General features: G+C 36.8%; 2 protein-coding genes across 4 annotated transcripts in view; one reads left to right on the top strand and one right to left on the bottom strand.

The window, feature by feature from the left end:
- LOC145664959 (sodium-independent sulfate anion transporter-like) overlaps window positions 1–26,206 on the top strand; it is a 398,697-nt gene that overhangs the window by 23,050 nt on the left and 349,441 nt on the right. The window lies entirely within an intron of this gene.
- Window positions 1–26,206, bottom strand: part of LOC145664957 (sodium-independent sulfate anion transporter-like) — a 106,700-nt gene that overhangs the window by 32,063 nt on the left and 48,431 nt on the right. For all 3 annotated transcript variants that reach the window (XM_081732096.1, XM_081732094.1, XM_081732095.1), the window contains exons 2-7: window positions 24,598–24,839; window positions 21,148–21,343; window positions 14,072–14,292; window positions 7,188–7,362; window positions 4,714–4,878; window positions 1,456–1,617 (exon numbers count right to left, since the gene is read on the bottom strand). In XM_081732096.1, coding sequence (XP_081588222.1) covers window positions 1,456–1,617; window positions 4,714–4,878; window positions 7,188–7,362; window positions 14,072–14,292; window positions 21,148–21,343; window positions 24,598–24,762 — 1,084 coding nt within the window. In that variant the 5' untranslated portion in view covers window positions 24,763–24,839. The remainder of the gene's footprint in view (window positions 1–1,455; window positions 1,618–4,713; window positions 4,879–7,187; window positions 7,363–14,071; window positions 14,293–21,147; window positions 21,344–24,597; window positions 24,840–26,206) is intronic.

The following is a 26,206-nucleotide window of genomic DNA, read 5'->3' as shown; positions in this document are numbered from 1 at the left end:
ATGAACTTTGTGGATATTAAATAATAATTACATAGGTGATTAAGCATTAGCAAGAATAGTACATTAAATCATATTATGGTGATACTACATCAATGTATGTGTATTAACGCACTAATATACAGGGTGTTTCAACGAGGTTTTAAGGCTTTGAAGTATTTATTACAATTAACTTACTGTTTTGTACGCAGGCAAGCGCATGCACTGTTTGCTCTGTCTGCCGTTAGAAAGCGCTGGTAGCAAAGATGACGACTAGAGAGCAGAGAGCTTTTTAAGTTTTAATTTTGCAAACACTGAATCTGTAGTTACAGTCAACCATCTGTATGAAGAATTTTAAGGAGACACCTACAACTACGTCCTTAATTCTTTGCAGTTGCTACAAGCTCTAAAGCCTATAGACTACGGTTTACGTGCCAATTTTGTAAATGAAATTTTGCTGCACGACAATGAAGATTTTCTGGATCATGTCGTCTTCAGTGATGAATCGACATTTCACCTAAGTGGCGATGTGAACACTCATAGTGTTTGCATCTGGAGGTCAGCAAATCCCCACCAGATGGTACAATTGCAACGAGACTCTCTTAAATTGAATGTGTTTTGTGCCATATTCCGGCGGAAAGTTTATGGTCCGTTCTCGCCTATCGACTCGGTGCGTGCCATATGACGAATGGTGATCACAATGAACACCTGCAGCAAAAACTGAGTTGCTCTTTCGTTTGATCTATTATTTATAATTGTAAGTTAATTGTGATATATACTACAAAGCTTTAAAACCCCGATATTCTTTTTGAAACTCCCTACTGTACCTAAAGAGTGAACATTGTTACCTTTGACGCAACACATAGGAAACAATATTTACTATATACATATTATAATCGTTTGTTGTAGAAATTTAAATTTATGTTTAATTATGGAGCGGAATTTATGTTTATTTTGTCTTATGCACTGTGTGTTTTGGATGACCGTATAATATTTAATATAACGTGAGACCAACTATAACCCCACATTAATTTTAAGCATGTACACATATGTAATAAATACCTACCAGTACCAGAAGTAACTCCTACCTTTAAACTTAGGTTGTGACTGTAATGCGAATCTGATATACAAAGCGCGCACACACACACACACACAAACACACAGAAAAAAGCCGGTGTTTTATTATAGTTTACATAAATTCGAAACTAATTAGTTTCGAGTTTCCTGACTGAAAGCAACTATTTTTGCTTTCCTGTGATTTAAAAACGGCCCACAGTGGACCGACAACTTTCACGTTCATTAAGCAATATAAGACAACACGAAAGCACCTTATACTTTTACTCATAATAAGATTTATTTAAAGCCCTAAGTTATAGGTGGCATTCAAGGATTACTTCAACCAAAACTGGCTGAGAAATTCTGTAACAAGTATAGGGAAGTACATATTACAATATTTCGAATGTGAAAACAATACGTTACCTGTAACCGCTCCACCCAAAGGAGTACACACGCCACTAGCGTTATTAACAGCAGTTCTTGTAAAAGAGCCTGTCACTGGGAAGGAACGCACAAAGGATCCACAAAAATTGCAAGCACCCAGAGCTATTAACTCCTGTGTGGCATCTATGGCTTTTCCTTTAGCTGGAAGAAAAGAAAAATATCTGTAATTAACTCAAAGTTCAGTGTTATCTCAAAGCATTTTAGTCTTTTTTTTCTTTCTTTTTTCTAAATCACTGGATAACTGCCTAACTAGTAACATTAGAAATCTATTCCTGGCACTTGAGTCCTGTGTTAACGGTGTTGAGAAACTTTTTTTAAAGCTCATTGAGTTGTACGGGGGAATTCTTTCTTTCAAATGAGTTGGGCAGTTATTTTCCAGCTCTGATATTATTGTGGTTATGCTATGATTTACACAGAACAGGACGTATGCAAGAGGTATCATAGCAATAACCAACTTTCTTAGTAACTTAAGACATCAATAATTTCGTACACCAATATTCATGATTAATCTTTTCTATTGAAATGAAAGAATAGGATTTGTGGGGAATGTTTTAAGTGTGTGTAATTTTAGTTCAGTAGTGTCTATTTGAAACGTCCCAAGTACTGACTCATGACTAGGCATTGACAAATATGAAACAGGTACACTCATGTCCAAAATGATTGTCGCATATCTATAACTGACTTCTTGTAAGAATATAATTTGATAATGATTTTGCAGGGTAGTTTTAATACTTATACTATGTGTATAATCAGGAAATGTATAATTGTGGTAAATTTCATAAGAAAGGAATTATAAATACGAAAATTAGAATGAGTAAAACAAAATGTTGCTAAATGGACAAGAAAGTTTTATTTTCGTTTTATTGTTCTTATTTACCGCTCTTTTGACATGAAATTTGCCACGTACATGTCTTTGGCAATTATACACATAGTAACATTATAAGAAATACCGGGCGAATTCGTTATCATATTATATTCCTACAACAACATATTTATAGACATGCGACAATAATTTTGGACATGAGTGTACATACATATCTTATCGTTGCTTGATATAGTACACAATTAGTAGTAAAGTGTTCCTCCTCGTAAGTCTTCGTCGGTATTACTATGACTTTGGAAAAGCCAAGTAGTTTTTGATACTCGACTCGAGGTGAGGTTATTTAACTTCCTGTATTCGTGGTAAAATACGTAAAGACGTGTACCTCTGAAATCCACTTCTTTTATCATATTTGTCAATGCATGATAATACACGCTGAATTGTGAAAGCTAGCTGACTTTAGTGCTTGGCAACGATTTCAAAGACAGAATTACATAAGCAGTTTTACAGACAAAGAATTCATTAATTAATCAGAATTTCGTTTTGAAATATCCACCATTTCCTTTCGCTGTTCGTTGAATGTCCTTCGAAGAATACTGAACTAAAAGTAAAATCACGGACAGAAGTTTAACAATGATATTGATGAGCGTCTGTGATATTGTTGACTTCTTCTTCAAAACTAGTTAAAAGTTCATTGCTTTTTCAAAATGAATTTGCAATATTTATAAATTTAGTATCACTTAAATTAACATTTGATTATTAAATATAAAAAAAATCATATAAAACAAAATTTAATTTTCACAAAGTAAGAGAAATGCAAACAGATTTGACAAAAAAAAAAAAAAAAAAAAAAAAACTAAATCGAATTATAAGTTTTTTTCTTTTTTTTAAGAGAGAGAGAGAGAGAGAGAGAAAAAACAGAAAACGTAACCTTCCATATAAACCAATAGACTAAAAAACACATCAGACTTTTATATTCCGGACACCCTTCCTTTAAGCCATTCGTTTTTAGCCAAGCGTTACCAATCTTCGCTAATGTTTCATATCACATTCTGTAACCCTCAGGAAGAGGGGGGGGGGGGGCACGGTGGCTCAGTGGTAGAGCGCTTACCTCTAGTGCGTGGTGTCCCTGGTTCGACCCCATGCTGAGTAAGTTTGTGGTGGACAATATTGTGCCCGTGGCTTTTCTCGGGTACTTCCGTTTCCTCCTACTTTTTCATTCCACCAATTCTTCTATTATCGTCCACTTACTTTAATCATCGTTTCCCTTTATGCTAAAAAGGTTAACGTGGGACGTTAAACTTATTGATTTTGAAAGCCTCAGGTTTTCAATCCTACCTTATCTTAAGCTAACGTCATGATTTTTATTTTCCTTTAGTTTTCGGCAAACACTCATATCATTTTTTCGACAGCTATTTCAGAAGTGACTTTTCGTATTGTGTATTTTTCTACACTGATGGGTCACTACGAAGAAGACATAGAAGCCTTAAATGTGGCAGACAGTCCGCAGCAAAAGACCTGCAACATGAGGATGTAAGTTTATTGTGAAACGACGAAGTCTTTTGCTCCAAAATAAGTGTGAAGGGGAGGACCCGGATGTTTCTTCTGGCGTTATTTGTGTCACTTAGACACTATGTTGATTCCCTGGGCTGTTAGGCGTAGTTTCACAATAAACTTACATGCTCATGTTGCAGGTTTTTTGCTGCGGGGTGTACAAGTGTGAAAGAATTCATAGCCGCGAAAGTCTAGCATAAAGTCCAGAAGTCAGTAGATCCATTATAGATGTCCAAGATGAGACACAGGGACAACGAGACCTTGGATGTCTTCTGAGCTATGGGAAGAAATAAACTGCAACACACAGCCAAAGTAAATCAATTTTATAGCTGGGGAGTTCTCCGATGTGCGAGTACTGGGGAATCACGAGCCATATCAATCGACAACAGATCAAGTGAATACGCCAGTCAAGGAAGTACTGGTATGTCGTGAAAGAGTTGCATATCACAATGCGTGAATTTCACTCTCCCCTCCTCCTTAAAGTATCCGACCAGGCTCTAGAAGTTTGCTCCTTCTCTCTGGCTAGACATCAAGAGAGTTTCATAAGAATCATTGGATGGGTATGGCTGTGATCGTTTCAATATAAAGCATACTTCTTTAGCCTCTTCGTCAGGCAGATTATAGCATCAAAAGACAACGCGTCTAGGAAAGCAGGTAGGAAAGGAAACAAACAAAATTGTACAGCAATGGGAAATCTAGTTATGACTAAAAGAAAGTGACATTTCAAAGGGCACAGAGGGTGACGTTAAATTAAAGATTTCATTTCATTTTTTAAAACAAAAGAAACTTCGTTTACTAAATTACTTGTATCACCTTTTCGAATATGCTAAACTTTGACGGTAATGAACTTACTAAGTACTTACAGAAAGCTTTGGCAATAGCAACGCTCTCCAGAACGGATATTAACGGAATTACAGCAATCGATGATCCAAGTTCTTGACACATCTCTGTGAAAGTGTACGTCACATTATTGTGTTCGGTCCAGAACGGTGGAAGATCAAATGATGGGAAGCCCGCTTTGATATCACCTGAAAATAATAATAAACAATAAGATATAAATAAATATAGGTAGCGACTGGAAATAGGGCTGACAAAGTTAGGAACTTGCAGGTAGGTGATGTCATAATCAGAAAGATACAGTACGGATACTGGTACGGATGTAATTTAAGCATAAAACATACCTGTAAAGTCAATAATAGTGAAGAAATAAATAAACAAAATAAATAAATAAATATAAATAAAAATTTAAAAAAAAATAAAATAAAATAGAAAAAATGCCATAAGGTTCAATGGAATCTTGGCATAAGGAAAGCATTATGCAGAGTATTAACGATCAATATGTTTCACTGTTCGGACATATTGCTCACGTTGAAGTTTGGAAAGTGCGAGCCAGTACTGAGAGACCGTGTGAAATGTAATAAAATGACACCTGTGAAGAAAAAAAAAAAAAAAAAAAAAAAAAAAAAAAAAAAAAAAGAGGGGGTATCGTAAAGTTCTAACTATCACCAGGAAGTTATTAAGATACGATGATGCCATTTTGTCGGTGTTGTTTGGTTTTTATGTGCATGATGTTAAGGAAAGAAGAAGAAGAAGAAGAAGAAATAGTAGTAGTAGTTGTTGTTGTTGTTGTTGTTGATTATTATTATTATTATTATTTTTACAGGGTGAGCCAAAAGTGACCAAAGTGCAAGATGGATAAGATTGAGGCCCGCAGTGCGATAAAGTTCCTGCATTTAAAGAGTAATAATGCCAGACAAATTCATGACGAGATGAAGACTGTGTATGGTGGTGACTCCCATTTTATGACACCATGGTAAGGTGGAAAAGGAAATTCCAAACTGGTCGTATGTCCTTCACAGACGCTCCATGACCTGGAAAACCGTCCCTGACGGACGATGCGGCCACTGTGAAGAAAGTGGAGTGTTTAATCCTCGAAGACAGACGTGTAACCATCCAAACGATTATGAATGAGACTGGTCTCAATTATAGTAGTGTGTGGAAAATTGTCCATGACAAACTTCACATGTCTATACTATCTGCGCACTGGGTTCCTCGTTTGCTGACACCTTTTCAGAAGCACCAGCTCACTCATTTCAAGTTTCTGTCGATAAAGCAAGGGCGTGTTGTCTTGTAGGTATTGCAGCATCCGCCTTATTCTCCCGACCTCGCACCCAGTGATTTTTTTCTTGTTTCCCCAAATGAAGAATCCGTTGCGTGGTCGCCATTTTAATCACACAGATGACGTCATTCATAAGGTGGAAAAGTGATTTAAAGCACAATGTGCAGACTTCTAAAATGACGGAATTCGTAAAGTGAAGGGACGCTGGAAGAAATGTGTAAATCTATGTGGTGTCTACGTAGAGAGGAGTTAACAACAATCCCTGTATCCTGATTTTTTTTTTTCTTTTTTACTATGATAATTAAAACTTTATGATACCCCATCGTAAAGCACACAAGGTTGATCGACAAAGGGTGTAATAAAATAATAAATATCAGAAGCACTTATGAAGAAAACAAGGTAGAGTAAATAATGTATTTTACCTAAAATTAAGTGTACAGGGAGCCCATCACAAAGTTTTCGGCGCTGCAGCCCTCCATGCTACGCTCAAAATAAAACTAAAACATCTAAAACATGAATAAATGCTTGTTTTTAATTCTCTAAGTACAGTAGAACTTCGTGTACGAAAATCATAAAATAATAAAAATTTAGTCAGCAACTATCATTGATTGATTTAGTATGAATTTATCCTTAATACTTATGTTCGAAAGCAAGTCTCTTCCCGTTAATACTGTAATCATCAATGATTGTATATAGAACAGTCAATATTTGTTTTTCTTTCTTTTTATATTCTACGCCTAATGCCCTAAGTTCCCATGTTACAGTGGAGTCCCGAAAACTCTGCCTAATGTGGACCAAAAGGTGACCGAGTTTGTGAAAATGCCAGGTTATCGGGAATTGGGTTAAAAAAAAACAATAAGTACGAGTGTTTCTTTAGAAAATACAATACTGTACTTGTATGTATTGTGTGCTTGAGAATACAACAGAGAATAAACAGCCCAATTACCCTTAAACAAAGGAAATGTACGTACTTTATGAAGTCAAAGAGCCTTTACTATACATGAACATGAAAATTAATGAATACACACTGTACACTAATTTACCTGATATGACAAACCTCAGAAAAATATCCGGCAATGACCTTCAACAGATCTGCGCGCGGGCTTTTCCGCCCTGCCAGGGTGTAAACGAGTTATTCGGACTGTCGCATTATCAAGTGCAGAGTTTTAAGGAGTCTATTGTATTACGAATTTAAGAAAAAAAGAAAAAAAACTTTACCTGTTAACTTAAATGGTTCTTTTCCATAGACATCAAGTATATAGGCAATAACGCAACCCAGAATTACAGCTATTGCATTTCTTCCTAGAGATAGTAGCCAAATGCTTCTTTTACCAATCTTCTGCGCCAAGGTGTACTGAGTATTTCTTTTAAGCGTTGAATAATCTTTCATTTTCTGGAGGAAAAAAAGGAAGTTTCATTTAGTACACTTTTTTTTTATTATTATTGAAACATCAGGCCCGTATTTAGGTAAGTGCTATTCTGTGCTCGAGCACAGGGCGGCAGAATTTAGGAGAGACAACATTTTGGACTTTTCTTTTAAGATTTAAAACAAAGTAATATTTAAAACTAGAAACCCGCAGAGTCCCGCGCAAGCGCGAGAAAATATGTTAATGGTTTAATTCGTTCTAATTACGATAGTTACTAATTAGCTAGCTTATTTCATTATTAAAAAAAAAAAAAAGTCATTCCCACCCCGACCCCAAGGGGTGAGGGTGAACTTGAACATCATAAAAACCGATATCGTTAAACTTTGCCACCTCGAAAACTATGAATTCAACACTATCTGTCGTTTTCCATTACTTTTAAAATCTCGCTCCCTCCCTGGGAAGTGTAGTATGACCTTGAAGTTGAATTGGATTAAAACTGTTACTATTTATCTCTGCGACCCCAAAAACTATGAATCCAACTGTAATATTGGCCGTTTTCAATTATTTTTAAAATGCCTCCATGTTATTATTTAATTATTATTTAAATATTTAAGAAATTCAATCATAATTCAAGTGAAATTATGAAATATAAAAATGACATAACAGTTGATTACGAATTAATAGAATGCATCTTCTCCGATCAGTAAATAAGGTCCTACATGAATAAATTATATGTCAGAATTGAGAAAATGTTTCCCAAATGGATGAATGGTTAAACTTGTTGCCTTGTAATACAGAGGTCCTGGGTTCGATTCCCGGTGGGGACACAAGTGATTCGGATCCCAAGTTAAGTTGTAGGTTCCGTCCTTAGTACGTCATCATCATCTCATGGAAGGCAATGGCAAACTACCATGGGTTCACTTTACCCAGGGACCTTCGGGTCAAACATCTATTTTCGGGTGGAACACCACACCATAATCATCATTGAGAGAATTAGGCCATTTAAAACGACGTTGTAACATTTGTAACTTGTAATACCTAAACTACTACTCAACAAGAGCTGGTTTGTTTGCAAAAACAGGTCTTCTTTCCTTGTTTGATAAGTTTGTGCGTGGGGCGACAAATTGTTTAAAGCACAGGGGCGCACAATATATAAATACGAGCCTGCAAACATGACTATATACAACGTAAGGAAACACGATGAACGAATACACCACTGAAATACTAATGCGGGCATATAATTGTCATTACGAATTTTTTTTTTTTTTTTTTTTTTCAAATCTTTAAATCTAACGTAAGGAGGATGCTTCACAATGGCCACATAGCCCGGTCAACTACGCTACAAACACACATACTGATCCAAAATAGCTTAAGAGTCTTCATCCCGGCGAAATTAAAATACCGCTAATTTTACAGTAATTATGTGATATCTTCAAATAGATAAAAGATAATCGAAATGTGGAACAAGAGCGCCCTAGACAATATCATTTTACGTGACAAACCGTTATCATGACTCACTTATCTGCTTTCGATTTCGAGCCATTTTGAAAATCGGCATTTATTTTCGCGTTTCTAAACGGCTGAAAACGGAAAGCTATTAGGTGTCTTGTGGTAACGGTACCTCATGCAAAATAATATTGTCTAGGGCGCTCTTGTTCCATATTTCAATTATCTTTTATCTATTTGAAGATATCACATAATTACTGTAAAATTAGCGGTATTTTAATTTCGCCGGGATGAAGAATCTTAACAGAGATCAAATCTAACTTTGAATTCATATGATGTCAATACATTTAAACGTATATATATATATATATATATATATATATATATATATATATATATATATATATATATATATATATTATTTTCTGATATAAAGATTTACATAGTACAGGGTGACCCAAAACAATCTCCCACATTTTAAAGGATAATACCCCAAAAAGTATTGCAGATAGAAACTTAGTCATTCAAAAATATAAAATAGTATTGAAAACAATCTGAAATTACTTTGTCCTGATTTGAATTGCTCTGTTCTATTGTATGTTGAAATGACTCAACAATATACAATTATTGTCAATGGTATCAAATAAAATCTCTCCCCCCTTTTGATCCCCTTTAGCGTTGTCAGAGGAGGGGCAAAAGAAGTGGGGATCGCCGCTTCCACTCTCCTGCCGTTTTTAATTGTCATTATAATTTAGTCAGCAACTCATAGGGCGTACACAGTTGGAATGTTTTTGTTGGACGAGCAGCAGTTCTGTGATTACAGTGCAAAGAGCTTTTTGCCTGAACTTTGCTATCCCACGTAATGAATATGTTTCTGATCGGAAGACTATCTTGCAGCGGGTCGAGAATTTCCGAACAACGTTGGAAATATAAATATAAATATATATATGGTCTAGGAATTAATTCGTGCGGGTGGACAAGAGATGGCACAACGAACGGAGCGTCCCACAGTTCCGTGTATCCACACATGTGTTGCAAACCCCTGTCATCGCGTATCGTTCGTAGTATAGGGCAGTGGATTAAAGCGTCAACAACACCAGTTTGTAGTTAAGTGAACATGGCGCAATTTGTGCCTGATAAAGTGTTTTTGCGGGGTGTCCTGCTGCATTCCTTTAACATGCAGAAAAGTGCGACTGAAAGTCATCGTATTTTGGTGGAAGTGTATGGTGACCATGCTCTAGCTGAGCGAACGTGTCAGAAGTGGTTTGCACGGTTTAGAAGTGGTGATTTCGGCTTGGCAGACCAAGAGCGAGCTGGACAGCCAAAAAATTTCAAGACGAAGAATTGACAGCATTGCTCGAGCAGGATTCGTGTCAAACGCAGGAACAACTTGCAGCAGCATTAGGCGTTGATCAAACAACAGTCTCCAAACGCTTGAAAGCCATGGGAATGATTCAAAAGATGTCGCATTGGGTTCCACATGAATTGAAAGACAGAGACGTTGAAAGACGAAAAACCATTTGCGAATTGCTGCTTCAACGACAGAGCAGAAAGGGGTTTCTGCATCGAATTATTACGGGTGATGAGAAGTGGATCCATTACGAGAACCCTAAACGAAAAAAGGCCTGGGTGAAACCAGGTGAACCAGGTCCATCACAACCAAAACGAGATATTCACTGTGCAAAGGTTATGCTGTGCATATGGTGGGATATGAAAGGTGTGGTGTACTATGAGCTGCTGCAACCGGGTGAAACTATGAATGGAGAACGTTATCGACGACAATTAATGCGTTTGAAGCAAGCTCTGGCCAGAACACGACCAGAATGGGAGAACAGACATGATAAACTTATTGTTCAACATGATAACGCTCGCCCATATGTCGCAAAACCGGTCAAAACCTATTTAGAAAATGTCGGATGGGAAGTTTTACCCCACCCGCCGTATTCACCAGACGTTGCTCCTTCGGACTACTACTTGTTCGATTGCATGAACAACGATTTGATTGGACAGCGGTTTACTTCTTCAGAAGATATCGAAACATGGGTCTCTGACTGGATCGCTTCCAAGGATGAGGACTTCTTTCGCCACGGAATCCGTACATTGCCTGACAGATGGGCGAAAGTGGTGGCTAGCGATGGACAATATTTTTCTTAAGGTATATATGTATTTTGTGTTTGTACTACAGCTTCAATGTGTGCGGACCAAATATATATATATATATATATATATACACCTGGCCAGCATGCTGCAGCTGTTGGGCTTCTAAAGAGAGTGTAAGAATAATTTTACAAGAAGTCCTGCACCTTCACCAAAACTTTGCAATGCCATTTTTTATTTTTCAATAAACATCTTTTTACTTGTAATACTTTTTGTTTTATTCTCCTTAGTAGTACTGGTCCCACTATAGCGAGCCAAGTCAGCAAAAAAATTTGTGACGTCATAGGTCAAAGGTCAATGTCACTGGCCCGTCAAATGACCTAGGGATACCTAGAAAAATCTCCTCTACATTTTGGCAGAGGTACCTTGGGGTCAACCTCCTAAATTTTGGCAGGGGTACATGGGACCACCCCGTTAAGTAATAAGACCCCATCAAAAAGAATAAATTTGGTCAAAACCCTTCGAAATTTGAATTTTTGGCATTTATTTCTTTTTTACCAATAAAAGGGAATAAGATGGACCTCCAAAACATAGAGAGATACATACCCTTGTCCTATACTATCATGCCAAATTTTTAGATTTGTTAAGTTCCAAAATTTAGAGGGTGGCCAACTACCCCTGCCAAAATGTAGAGGAGGTGGTCCTAGGTATCCCTAGGTCATTGATCTGGGCCAGGGGTATTGACCTTTGACCTACAACGTCACAAAAAAATTTTGCTGACTCGGCTCGCTATAGTGGGACCAGTACTACTGCCTTTCAAATGTGGGAAGTTGTTATGTGTTACCTTGTTGAATGATTTTCACACTGTTAAATGAATTTCACTGATTCGATGTAACAATATGTAATCTGTAATATTTAATAATGTACTATGATTTCGAAAGCCGCTCTTGCTCTCTTTGCCTGTCACTCGATAATAGATGAACACAAACATTGCAGAAGTCACTTGCTTATTGGTACTTACGTAGCACTGCCCGCCAAGTGAACTTTGTGGTGGACAAACACCGTGTGCGTGGGTTTTCTCGGGGTTCTCCCGTTTCCTCCCACTTTCTTCATTCCACCATTTCATTCATTACTCATTATCACCGTTTCCTTTAGCCTAACCGGCATAATCGTGGGACGTAAAACTCAAAGATTTCATTTCTTTTTTTTTTACGTAGCACTGCACTTAAACATAATCATTCTATTAAAAAACTAGTTGGCCAAATAAAACCTGTTCTTATATATATATATATATATTTAAAAAAGAAACAGTAACAAAAAAGTACATTCACATGTGGCATAGCATGTCACAAAATATAACCGCTGCACAATTCACCAACAAATTGCTCATTCATAGCATTTTTGAAGAAAAAGGTAAAAAGAATTGTTATGTAGTTTTCACGTCTACCAGATTCAAGGAGAAATTTGTTCCTGGAATATAGGAATTGGCAAGACTCTGATATTCTGTTTACTATTTAACATCGTTCGGTTATATTCTATCAAGTGTTACGTGAATGTATTGACATATTTCTTTTGTTTGCGCTCTTATCTAACACTGCATTTTAGCATAAGTCATTCATGGCTTGAAACTCTCCCGGAGAAAATGAATAAACAAACTTATCATATGTCGAAGAAATATTATAATTATTATACGCACCATGTCGAAGAAATATAATTATTCTACGCATTATGTCGAGAAAATATTATTCTACGCACCATGTCGACAAACTACTACAATTATTCTACGCACCATGTCGAGGAAATATAATTATTCTACGCACCATGTGGAGGAAATATAATTATTCTACGCATCATGTGGAGGAAATAATATAATTATTCTACGCACCATGTCGAGGAAATATAATTATTCTACGTACCATGTGGAGGAACTATTATAATTATTCTACGCACCATGTGGAGGAAATATTATAATTATTCTACGCACCATGTAAAGGAAATATAATTATTCTACGCACCATGTGGAGGAAATATTATAATTATTCTACGCACCATGTGGAGGAAATATTATAATTATTCTACGCACCATGTGGAAGAAATATTATAATTATTCTATGCTCCATGTGGGAGAAATATAATTATTCTACGCACCATGTAGAGGAAATATTATAATTATTCTACGCACCATGTGGAGGAAATATAATTATTCTACGCACCATGTGGAGGAAATAATATAATTATTCTACGCACCATGTAAAGGAAATATAATTATTCTACGCACTATTTCGAGGAAATATAATTATTCTATGCATTATGTGAAGGAAATATTATAATTATTCTACGCACCATGTGAAGGAAATAATATAATTATTCTACGCACCATGTAAAGGAAATATAATTATTCTACGCACCATGTGGAGGAAATATTATAATTATTCTACGCACCATGTGGAGGAAATATTATAATTATTCTACGCACCATGTGGAAGAAATATTATAATTATTCTATGCTCCATGTGGGAGAAATATAATTATTCTACGCACCATGTGGAGGAAATATTATAATTATTCTACGCACCATTTCCAGGAAATGCACCATGTGGAGGAAATATTATAATTATTCTATGCACCATGTGGGGGAAATATTATAATTATTCTACGCATCATGTGGAAGAAATATTATAATTATTCTACGCAGCATGTGGAGGAAATATTAAATTATTCTACGCATTTAAAGCAGTAAGTCTCCTTCATTCCCTAATATTTTCGTGTATTAGCTTTCAAATTCACAGCTCACTCCTATACGTAACTTCTACCTTCTACAGGGAACATGCTGGATTAATAATAGAGCACTCTTGTGCAATGGTTTCTTTGTTTGGTTCTAAACCATATGTTTTTGTGGTGGACAGTACATTGTTTGCAGGTTTTCTTGGTGTTTTCCCATTCCCTTGGTATCTCCACATTCTCATTTCACTAATTACGATATCTTTATCATTTCAATTTCACTAATCGTCCGCCTCCTCTATCCTAAAGAGCTTAGTCGTAAGATTTAATATTTAATTTCAATTCACTTTACCAGCTTATACTATTATTATACGTAAATTTATAGAAAATTTACCAAAATTTAGCTGCCTTTCGAAAAATAAGTAAATAAAAAGTAAATTCAACAATGTAAGTCGCTGTTTATTAACTTACCCTAGCTATGAGAAGTATTATGCAGGTTGAAAATCCGAGAACAGAGTCCCAGAGTCTGGTATCTTGTATATTCTTAAACAACAGCTCCCACGACTCAAGAAATCCTTCACTCTTGTAACTTAGGCCAAGTAAACCTTTCACTTGGGAAGACGCAATGGTAATTGCTGCAGCCGAGGTGAATCCTACAGTCACTGGCATTGAGATAAAGTCGACTAAGAAACCTACCGAAAATAAAACAGGCAATTAATTAATTAATACTAAAACATAAATACAGGACATTTCAAAATTAATATCGGGGCTTTAAGGCTTTGTAATATTTGTTACACCTGACATACCATTATAAGAGCAACTGAAAACAGTTTTTGCTACAAGTGTTCAATATGAGCACCATTCGTCACACGACACACATCGATTCCATAGGCAAGAAAGGTCCATAAACTTTCCATTGGGATATGGCACTAAACACATTCAATTTGTTTGGGGAGTCTCGTTGCAACTGTACCATCTCGTGGGGATCTGCTGACCCCCAGATGTGAACATTATGAGTGTTCACATTGCCACTTAGGTGAATTGTCGATTCATCACTTTAGACCACACGATAGCCACAAAATCTTCATCGTCATTCAGTAACATTTCATTTGCAAAGTTGACACATAAACCGTAGTCTGTAGGCTTGTAGCAACTGCAAACGATAAGGACGTAATTGTAAGCGTCTTCTTAAAATTCTCCACAGACTGTTACACTGTAACTACAGATTCAGTCTTTCCAAAATGTGAAACATACAAACAGCTTTTTACTCATTAGTCATCACCTTTGTTATTAAATTTAATTGTAATAAATACTACAAAGCCTCATAACCCCAATATTCATTTGAAACACTCTGTGTTTAACTTGTTCATTTAACTTAAAAAGAGGAAGGAAAGAAAACCACGTCTTTGCAACTAGACTGAGAATTAACTCAAATCTCCGGCTTACCGTGCTAATGCGTTAACCAATACACTGTGTCGCATCCCTGAACAGCCATACATTCTACCACCCTGGAAGCCGGTGTTTAGCCAATCAGGCCACACGGACTGCAGCACAGCTTCTGTTGTGCTTGGATAACCCAATGTTTATAGGGACCCTATACGTTCTCTTGAATACCGTTATTAGGGATGAGATATGGATTTTTCAATATGACCCTCGACAAAACTTTTTTTTTTTTTTTTTTAACGATAGTAAGGGTATTGTGCCTACAGGACGAAAGTTAATGCCTCATTTTACCTTGAGGTATTGAAGCGGTTACCGCAACGTATGACACACGTAAGACCCGAGTATCGGGGTAATGTTCAGTGGCGTCTGCTCCATGGCAATCTCTTAAATCACAAGACAGTGATCGTGCAAAACTTTTTGTCCCAAAAGGGGATCCGTGTTGTCGTACCCTCTCTATTCGTCAGATTTGGCCCCGTGCAATTATTTTGTATTTCCTAAACTCAAAATCTGCACTCAAAGGTTTGCACTTTGATGACGTAACGGCCTTCGAGGAGGATACGACAAGAGTTTTCAACAGCTTCCAATAAAAGCACTTTCTGCAATCCTTCTATGCACTGACGTCCAGGATGCAACGACGTATGGATGCAGTAGAGTCGTACTTTGAATGATCTAAGGTAAGAAACTTTCTCAGTTCACTGTCTTTCTTTTTACAGCTCCAGTTCCGATTTCAAATTGCCGCACTGTATATATAAAACTGAAAAATGTTAAGAAGATAAAGATATACGAGGTGTAACGATTTAATTCCAGGAATGCCTAGTTCGTGCCACTATAGTGATGAGCCATACTGCCATCCTCATTTAAGTATGTTTCGAAATGTTCGAACATGCGATCAACTAAATGGAAGAGAAGAAAATAATACATGTGTGCATTGCGCCGTTGGTGATAATCTGGGCCAGCGATTAACATCACATTTCACGCGAAACGGTAAAAAAAATGTGACTCAAATAGCTCTGTTACAGCATTATGATGAATATGTCATGTGGGGATTAAGTTGTTTTTTAAGTAGCAGAGGCGGTTTAAGGCGGTTAAGCGGAATATTTCACGATTCCATGAATGTAAGGGTGTAAAACATGCTATTCCCATCATTACGCGCAAACTGTATTACGCAACCAACGGAAATCAAAATAAACCTTTTTAACGGAAAATTTCAAGTTCCGGAATGCAGTGTTTAGATTTTTTTTCTTTTTAGAACTCCTGTTAATAAGGGAAATGAGGATGAACAGCAGGAGTAATAAAACTACATTAATGAAGCTGCTTTCAATTATTGCTATGTGAGGGCAACGTCAACATAGACGGTGATGTCTAAACCGAAACAGACAGAAGGGATTTAGATTTTATAACTGGCAATTGAACGGAAAGTTGGAAAAGAGATGAGAAGATAAAGACTAACCAAGATGCTATCAAACGTTTAAAGGAACTGCATCAATTTGCCTTACTGCGAAATAACTTGATATGATTAGTGTGGTTTTTCACGCTAAAGTGTTGGTAGAGAGTCGAGCAGTTAAGCAGTAAATGTACGTAGCAAATAAACTTTAACTATTCGAAAAAATAAAGAAAACGTGTATGTACAGTACTTTTTTTTTTCAGTTCATTGTTAAGTCTTGCGTGTATTAATTAAAAATAGATACTGTAATTGAATAAGATATGTACAGCATTTTATTAGGTGTACAACTCTGCTTCCGCCGTTTTCCAATAGATGGCTTTAGCAGTATGAGGTGGTGGAAATAAGCAGATATAGATGTCACACAATAAGATTGAGCATTTGTCAATATAACCCCATCGAAACATTCATCGATCTGTGTTCGCATCATAAGGTTATTCTCGATTGAAAATGTCAGTTTACGAGGCAAATTCTCGTCATTTGCGGGAGGTTTTAATTTTCTGCTTCAATATGAAGAAATCTGCGACTGAGGCTCATCGAATGCTCTCACATACTTATGGTGAGACCGCTATTAGTGAAAGAACTGTCGTGAATGGTTTCAACGCTTCAAGAACGGTCATTTTGAGCCATGCGAATAATTTAGAAACAAGGAAATTGGGTATCATTTGTTTGCTTTGAGCAGCTGCTTGAAACGCAAAGATTAAGATTTCTGCATCACATTGTGACTGGGGACAAAAAATGGGTTCATTACGATAACCTCAAGCGCAGAAAATCATGGGGACTTCCCGGTTATGCTCCAACGTCCATAGCCAAACTGAATATTCACTACTCCACGGTCATGCTCTGTATTTGGTGGGATCAGCTCGGCGTAGTGTATTATGAGCTACTAAAACCGACTGAAACAATCACAGGCGACCTGCATCGAAAGCAATTAATGCGTTTAAGCCAAGCATTGAAAGACAAACGACCTCAATACAACGAGAGACACGATAAAGTCATTTTATAGCTCGACTCCATGTCGCAAAGGCGGTCAAAACATACTTATACTTGGAAACGTCGAAGTGGGAAATCCTACTCCACCCGCCATATTCTACCAGACATTGCTCCCGCTGATTATTACTTGTTTCGATCAATGGCACACAGCCCGGCTGACTACCACTAATGTTCTTATGAAGAAGTCGAAAACTGGATCGATATGGACTCGACTCAAAGGATGAACAGTTCTTTTCGACGCGGGATTCGTACGCTGCCCGAACGATGGGAGAAAATAATGGCCAGCAATAGACAATATTTTGAATTGTAAATGTATAACCAGTTTTTTTTTTTTTTTTTTTTTTTTTTTAAATAACGCTTCGAATGTCGGAAAAAAAAAAACGATGAAAGCAAAGTTGTACACCTAATATTTTATCTTACAAGGGAACATTCCAATTTGGTGAATTCAATTGCTGAACGTAGAAAATGTCTAGAAATGCCATGTTAATTTTGAAATAAGGCTATAAGGCTATAAGGCTAGTGCTAAAAGACACTTTAACTCTAAAGGCTTAATACAAATTTACTATGGGTCCTTATACCATACCTACCATAAAGTATGATATCCTATTTTGGGGTAACGCAACTGAAAGCAAATCTATATTTATTAAACAAAAGCAGGCTATCCGTACCATTGCAAATTTACATTACGTACACTACACGCCGCAAATAGCATTTTAAAAAGCTAAAGATATTAACAGTTCCATCTATTTATTTTTACATGAAGCATCCGTTTTCCGTTTTCAGTCTAACGCTAAATGAAGATGAAGCGAAAAATCATCATTACAATACTAGAGGTCAAAACAAAAAAATCTTACTTTACTAGGTTATCACTGGTACAACATGGCCCCAGACATATGGCAAATAAAATATTCAATACTTTGCCCAATCACATAAAAATGGAGAAAAACTTAAATAAATTTAAACTGAGCTTAAAAACGTATCTAATAGAGAAAGAATTTTATAGCGTTAAAGAATATCTAGAAATATATGTATAACAATGTAAAATATTTTATCTATATGTATAATCACTTCTGTAAATCATTTTGTTTTGTTTTATAATCTCACATCAATACTATGTACACATGAACTGATTGCCCGAATACCACATATTGTTAGATGGAGTAAATGAATAAATAAATAAATAAATAAATAAATGAGTAGAGGGTTTGAGGTCAAATGCTGGATATGAGGAATGCATATAGAGCTCCACTGAACAGGCGTAATGTGAATCATGGGAGACATTTGAAAAGCCGCCATGTTGAACTTAGCGCAAGAAATATATACGGGAAAGGGGTCATGGGGTACGGGTTCTTGACGCACGCTTGCAGGTTCTCCAAACAACACATCACATGCAAGGGTGCAAAATGAAGCAATACGGAACATTAACCCTCTCAGGTGTTCTAAGCACTAACAACAAATTGTTCCTAATAGTACTGGTGGTTGAACAAAATAAGCAGTTTGCACTGTCAATGCTCTCTGTGAGGGAAGAAACTAACCAGTGATTCCAATAATAATATTAACCGATAGGTGTACATAATAAGACGTTTAAGCGACGGGTGCAAATAATCAATTGCTCATGCACACAAGACGACGACGAAACATCTATGAAATCATACGAGACGAGACGAGGTAGAGCAATACCAACATCATAGGCCAAACGAGGTGAGTCAGACTGATCTGTATTGAAAACGAGACGAGACAGCCCGAAATCTTGTCTCGTGTGCAACACTACAATCAACAGTGTTTTAACTACCAACTGTATGTAACTGGTTGTGAGAAGAAGCATCAGTGTTACAACCGGCACGTTTTGTTGGAAGGTGTCAATAATATATCAGAACCTTGAATGGGACAGGTGCCTGTGCAACGTACTACGCCATCACCCAGTGGAACTCATTCCATTACACGTTGCAAACATTCTTCTTCATGTTCCAGGATTCGATTCTATATCTTTCTACCCCTCGTGCATACAACGTGCCCTTGGACCGTACTACAGAGTCTCTAGCTCCTCATTCACATCACCTTTACGAAAGTATTGATACATTGCTATATCATGGAACACCTCTTGTTACAGAGGTCTCAAACTATACTGACCACACTTGATTTCAATTTCAATAGACACTTACATTTTCTCAAAGTATTCACCATTACACTGTACACACTTTTGCATCCTCGAAAACCACTTTTGGAAGCAGTGTTGCCAGTCTTTTTCTTCAAGTGTTGAAAGTTCATTCTCGTAAGCCACTACAGCTTCTTTAGGGCTGCAAAATCTCTTCCCACGCATGCGATCTTTGGTCCTGGGGAACAGAAAAAATCACACGGGGCCAGGTCAGGGCTATACGGCGGATGAGTAATAAGTTTGACCTCCGTAGATTCTAAAAATTGAATTGTGATGTTGGCCCTGTGTGCGGACGCGTTGCCATGATGAAGCAGGATCCCACGCAATCCAGTTCTTGGACGCCGTTCCCGAAGCTTCTGGAACACTTTTGTTAGGGAAACAGTGGTGTGCCATTGAGCAGTAACAGTCCTTTGTTCTTCAAGTGGAACAGTTGCAACATGGCCAGATTTGGAGAAGTTGCGACCATCTTCTTCCCCACACTTCGCGGTCGCTTCACTTTCGTGGGTGGATTTTCGTCTGGAAAGATCCAAACTGTAGACCGGTGTATATTTGCAGGGTCAAATTGATAGATCCAAGTCTCATCACCAGTAACAATGTCAGAGACGCATCGAGAATTGCCTCCATCAAATCTTGCAAGCATTTCTTTACACCATTCCACACGCATGCGCTTCTGCTGTTCAGTCAAAGTGTGAGGCACCCAATAAGATGAAATCTTCCTGAGCCGAACATGATCATGAAGAATTTTTGTTACTGCTGGCGATCCAATGTTCACTGTAGATTCAATATCCTTGAAAGTTGTTCGAGGATTTTCTCGAATAATTTGTTCCACAGCGGCAATGTTTTCATCTGACACAGTTGTTGCCGGACGTCCAGCTCTCTCTTCATCTTCAAGCGATGTCCGCCCTCTTCTGAATTCACCAAACCACCAAAAAATTGTAGCACGGGAAGGAGCAAGATCCCCAAATGCCTCCTGCAAACGGTCAAGGCTTTGTGTCTCGTTCAAACCACTTTTGAAATCGTAAAGGGTCATTGCCCGAAAATGTTCCCTTTCGAGCGCCATTCTAGACAGCCGAATACTGCTCACATCCACAAACAAGTGAAGGCGATACGGCCACGCCGATAAGCGAGGAGAGTTGAAACTTGCTTCGCTTCTTTGCTCTGGATGCCACTACCGAACGCAATTGTTGGAATTCAAATACTGAGCCACAACAATGCGTATCTCAAAACTTTCGTAGTGACCCTCGCATATGCATGTACACGGTTTAATTTTTTCTTTGCAAAGATCTACCTTCGTTAACCGAAAACCTACCTTTAACGGAAATTTTTGTGTATCCCGTTCGATCCCAATAAGGCAGGTTTTACTGTACATATTTATTTATAAGATAGCGTACATTTTATGTGCTTAGTACGAGGCTGAGACGGATAAAATCGTACAGCACATTCGTATCATAATTTTAGTATATGTATTTCATATATATTTTAGTATATAGTATACAGAATTTTAAAATTTCTTACCTAGCTGTAAAAGTCCAAGCACTAAAATAATACATCCAGTTAGAAAACAGAGCAATACTGCAAAATCTGGTCCTGCGTTGTGCACATGGTCATAGGTCATTAACGCCATAATGGCAGTGGGTCCTATCGTAATGTCTTTGCAACTGCCGAATATTATGTAGACAAAACAGCCCATAAATGCAGAGTAGAGACCATACTAGGAAAGACAAGGAAAACAGTAATGGTAAGAATGCACAGTCGTTTACAAATTCAAATACATTGTATAAAATAAAACCATTTTATAAAATCACATTTGGTGAAGAAAAATCATTAATTGTAATTATGTTTTACAACTGAACTCCCCACATAATTTTATTTTGCTCCGTATGATCAAACCAGTGTTCAAGTGGAAATTCGTTATTTTTTTTTAGAATTCGAAACTATGCTATGCATAACTGTCAGAAATACCATACAACGGGTTTGTCCGTCCGTCTTTCGACAGATATCAGAGCAAAAACTGTACGAGATATCGAGCAATCTGCAATCGATTCAATCGTTCCAATGATACATTCCATCTCCTACGCTAACTCTCTATTCGAACAGAAAATGGTTCAAATTAGCCATTCCCGGTTTTAACGTTTATAGCCATAGAACGAAAACGGTAACCAGATAACGTTTTTTTTTTTTTTTTTTTTTTTTTTTCCAAACGATTCAGCGTCTCAAGACAACACATCATGACTATTCACAACAAACACACTATAAAAGCCTGTGGTTCAAATTTACTATTGCTTCCGGTTTCAACGTTTATTGGCATAGAACGAAAATGGTAACATATAGCGAGAGACGGTTTCCTGCAAACAATTCAGCGTCCCAAGACAGCATACCATAACTATCCACAACACTCTACTGAAACCGGAAGTGGTTCAAATTTACTATTACTTCATCTTTCAATACTGATTTCCGTGGAGGAAAAACGGTAAAAGATATTGAGAAGCGGCTTTTTGAAATCTATTCAGTGTCCCAAGAATATGTTCTATCTTCTTCCTTAGCCATCCAATCAAACTGAAAGTGGTTGAAATAAACGGGATTAGGATTCTGGGCTTTCGGCATCTATGTCCATGTTATCCCATCGCATATGGGGGGATGACGTCCCTCGGTGAGCATACTATCCCGAGAAAGGGAAGGAAGGAAACGGCCTGGAACCTATAAGCTAGGTACAAGCCCGGCATTTGCCTGGTGTGAATGAGGAAAACCCAGGAAAACTTCATTCAGAATGGCTGTCCTGAGAAAGTTTTTTTTTTCACCTTTTCGGCCGAGTGACCCCACCAGGGATCGAACCCGGGTCCTCACGCACCGGAGGGTCACTTGAAATAAATGATTTTTGGCTTTAATCTTTATTGTTATATCGAGTAATGGCTTTTTGATGTGGATTCAATATCCGAGGAACAGGTTATATCTTTGGTTTTATTATTCTGTAGCAACCAGTACATATAGATGCATTACTTCAAGTTTCAGTATTGAATTCACATAGTTTGGAAGTCTTAGTTTCACACTGTGTATACTCACTTGTTTAAATAAAGTAATTAGTCAACTTCCCCCCCCCCCTTTTTTTTTTATTAATTTCCCAAATACATACTACAATCTCGCATTTAAAGCTTTGCTGGGCTGAAAATTATGCTAGACAATAAGTGTATGTATTTTTAACGCGCAAGAAGCTGAAGTTTATTTTTATTCTTATTATTATGTATTTATTACTTTTACATACGTTAGCAACATCAGATCTGCTATAAATAAATAAGCTATCATGCCACGTACTGTTTATGTTTATCCAACTTCTGCCAGAAGCCTAAGATTTTTGATATACCTACCTATTACGACTAGAAAGACTTTGAAAAGAAGCGAATAGGACAGAACTGCCTGATTATCACTCAGCTTACTTATTTATTATTTATTTTTTGCTTGCATTTAAATAGTCCTACCTAACATTGTCGTTTAGCGCTAAATCGATTCGCTTTCAGTATCACTTGATCAGGTACTAGTTAACGACGATATAGAACACTTCTTAAAAGCTGACGGTCTTTACACACAGGGTTATTACAAATGATCTTCCTGATTGCAAACTTAAATAAATCTTGCTTAAAAGCACTCAGACACGAACATGAGTGGATATAATTACTCACTGCATTTGAAGAGTTTATATTACGATCTATATAATAGTTTTTGCTTCAAAATACATATTCTGTGAGTTTGTCACTTGTATGCCACTTTTCAATGGAATTTCGTTCCGTGAGAAGTGGTTACGAGGTGTCGGGCGTAAGATGTTGTACCACACCGAATCATGAATTACGTTTATTAGCTAACATGAATTACCCCCGTACTGTTTAAATGAAATAATTATACACGAATATTAACAAAATTGTTAGAACCGTTTTGTAAAAAATCGTCTCAGTAACATTTACAGTCACTGAAATTACTTTTCTGGACGTTTCGAGAGACATGAATACTATAATAACTACCAAGATATTTATATATGGTAAGAATAAAATCGCCGGAATCACTTTCAAGAAGACAGCAGTTTTCGATTATCACATACCATAAACCACCCTTATGTTTTGGTGTAGGAATAAATCATAATAAACGGGACAGGACGTTTGGGCGCGGACGTTTTGGCGCTGTCGTTTGGGCGCCGGACGTTTGGGCGCAAAGCCGTTTAGGCGCCAGACGTTTGGGCGCGAGGTACATAGTAAAAATCACAATTTACGACATATAAAGTAAGCTAGGCACTGAAAACTAAGCGCCAATCAAGATATATACATTTCCTACACTTCTATCTTTATCTCACCTCATTTATCTGTATATTTTCTATTTCTATCTTATTTATTCATCTAAATTAAATAGTTTAATGCGTTTGTGGCATTTGTTGCCTAACCTCGTCATGGATTGATTTTTCGCTTGTTCACGATTCTTGTACTTCTGATCTAATTTTTGTATTATATAAGAAAGCTAGGAAATAAAGGAATCAGACGAACTGTTAATTTTCTTAATGTTAATTAAAACATATTGATTTAATTTTTGTATTTTTTTAAAGAAAGTTAATAATTACATATTTATGAATATTAAAATTTGTTTTCTTTCGTATTACGTTTGCCAAACTTTTCTCTTCCTTAAGTCCAATAAAGAACTACCAATAAAAGATTGCAGGTGGAGAATCCTATAAACTTTCAATTCAGAATTTGGTGTCTATACGTCGTACATTTTGCCCTCTAGGTTTCTGTACATAGAAACAAGTCGACAAATCGACCATTTTTTCGTATAGTTGGACATCCTTTTTTTTTTTTTTTTTTTTTTTTCGTATAGTTGTCACGACAAGTCTAAACTCAATAAAAGCTCGAATTGAGCTCATTTTCAAGAATACAATATTTTCTTCATACTTACCATCGAAAGTAAAATAGAGATAATGAAAAATCTTACCTGAGGCTCAAGACCAGCGACTGTAGCGTACGCAATGCCTTGTGGGATAGCAGTGAGACCAACTGTTAATCCTGCCATTACATCATGCAATAAGAAATTGATGTTGTATGTAGGTAGCCATGCTAGGATGGGCAACCGTTGAGTAAGACACTTTTTAGAGCACATCCCTCGCCGCCACTTCTCACACCAGGAGGCGTCACGGGACTTTTCCGGGTAGCTTTCACTCTCATTGATGGGCTTTTCTACAAAGATAAAACACGAATAAACTAAACTTGAACTTTCGACATTAAAAAATCTTACAAAAAGACATTAAAATAATCCAAATAATTTACGTATGTGTGTCTATACCTGAATTCCACATGGTGAAGGTTTCGGTCTAATTTTTAAATTTTGTTTTTGAATCGGAATATTATTTTATGAAAATCATTCTAACAATTTTTGTTCTTTCTTCACTTGCAAAATAGAAACCCTATTCTTTATTAACAATTCATTTGTATACTCTGTGGTAAAGCCGACTGGAAATGAAAAATTTCCACGTTTAAAAAGTGAAAAATTCTCCTTACTAAGCAACTGGAAAAGAATTTTAAAGTAAAATAATTTACAACCTAATTTTAAAAATAGTTTCAAAACCATTTTTTTAACTAGTATTTTTTTTCCCCTGTTGCCATTAATTTGCTCTGTAAAACTAATGACTTTCATTACGATAACACCTTTACTCATCTCGCTACCAAGAACGTCTGTACTTAAGTCGATGAAATATACAATTGTGCGAAATGTTTTCGAAGGAGAAAACAACCGGTTTAAACTTATTTTTACACACTTACTTTTGTTTTCTCCTTTCATTAAGATATATGATATTACAACCGCCAACAGGTGTTCTCAATATGAGGATATTGGATTGTCCGAGCACAGGAGCTAGGCTGTGATACAAATCATGTGGTCTGAACGGAGAGCACCGACTGCAGGAGTGAGAGAGTGTTTAGCTGGTTTGGGAAACGGACTGTGTGGCGTAGCGGTTAACGCATCGGCACAGTATGCCGGAGATCTCGGGTTCGGATCTCAATCCAGTCATTCACCTTTTCAGTCTTTGTGTGTTATTAAACCACTTGCTTTACGTTACTACTTTAACTTTTAGTAGACATAACAATTAAAAATAAATTCCTCGATAGGTACACACTTAACCATGTATTTGTACTTCATCTGATTAAACAAAAATTACCAAATGTGAAGAACTGAGGAAGTAACAATATACCAGAAATGGTTTTTTCAGATGATTTCTGTGTTCTTATAATTTCCCAGGGCGACAATTTTCAACAATGATTATTTGATAAACCAAGTGCTACAACCAGTATTGCTTTGGCTTGAGACAAGATGGCATCAGGGTTAGATGGCCTGTTTCGACCTTCAAATTCATAGCTATTTATTTATTTAAATTTAATACAAGTGCTGTTTTAAAGTAATTTTCTTTCCTATTTAATGTGTATAATATGTGAGCATACCTGGAGTCAACGTATTTATTGTCCTTCAGTTTGTAACAATATATTATTTAGTGCAGGCGGATTCAGGCTTATGCCCGCGCCATTTTGGTTGCGACTTGTAGTGACTAAAG

Source organism: Thermobia domestica, chromosome 11 (genome assembly GCF_964235325.1).
Source record: "Thermobia domestica chromosome 11, izTheDome1.hap1.1, whole genome shotgun sequence".
Lineage (NCBI taxonomy): Eukaryota > Metazoa > Arthropoda > Insecta > Zygentoma > Lepismatidae > Thermobia > Thermobia domestica.
This window is presented reverse-complemented; position numbering and strand designations above follow the sequence as displayed.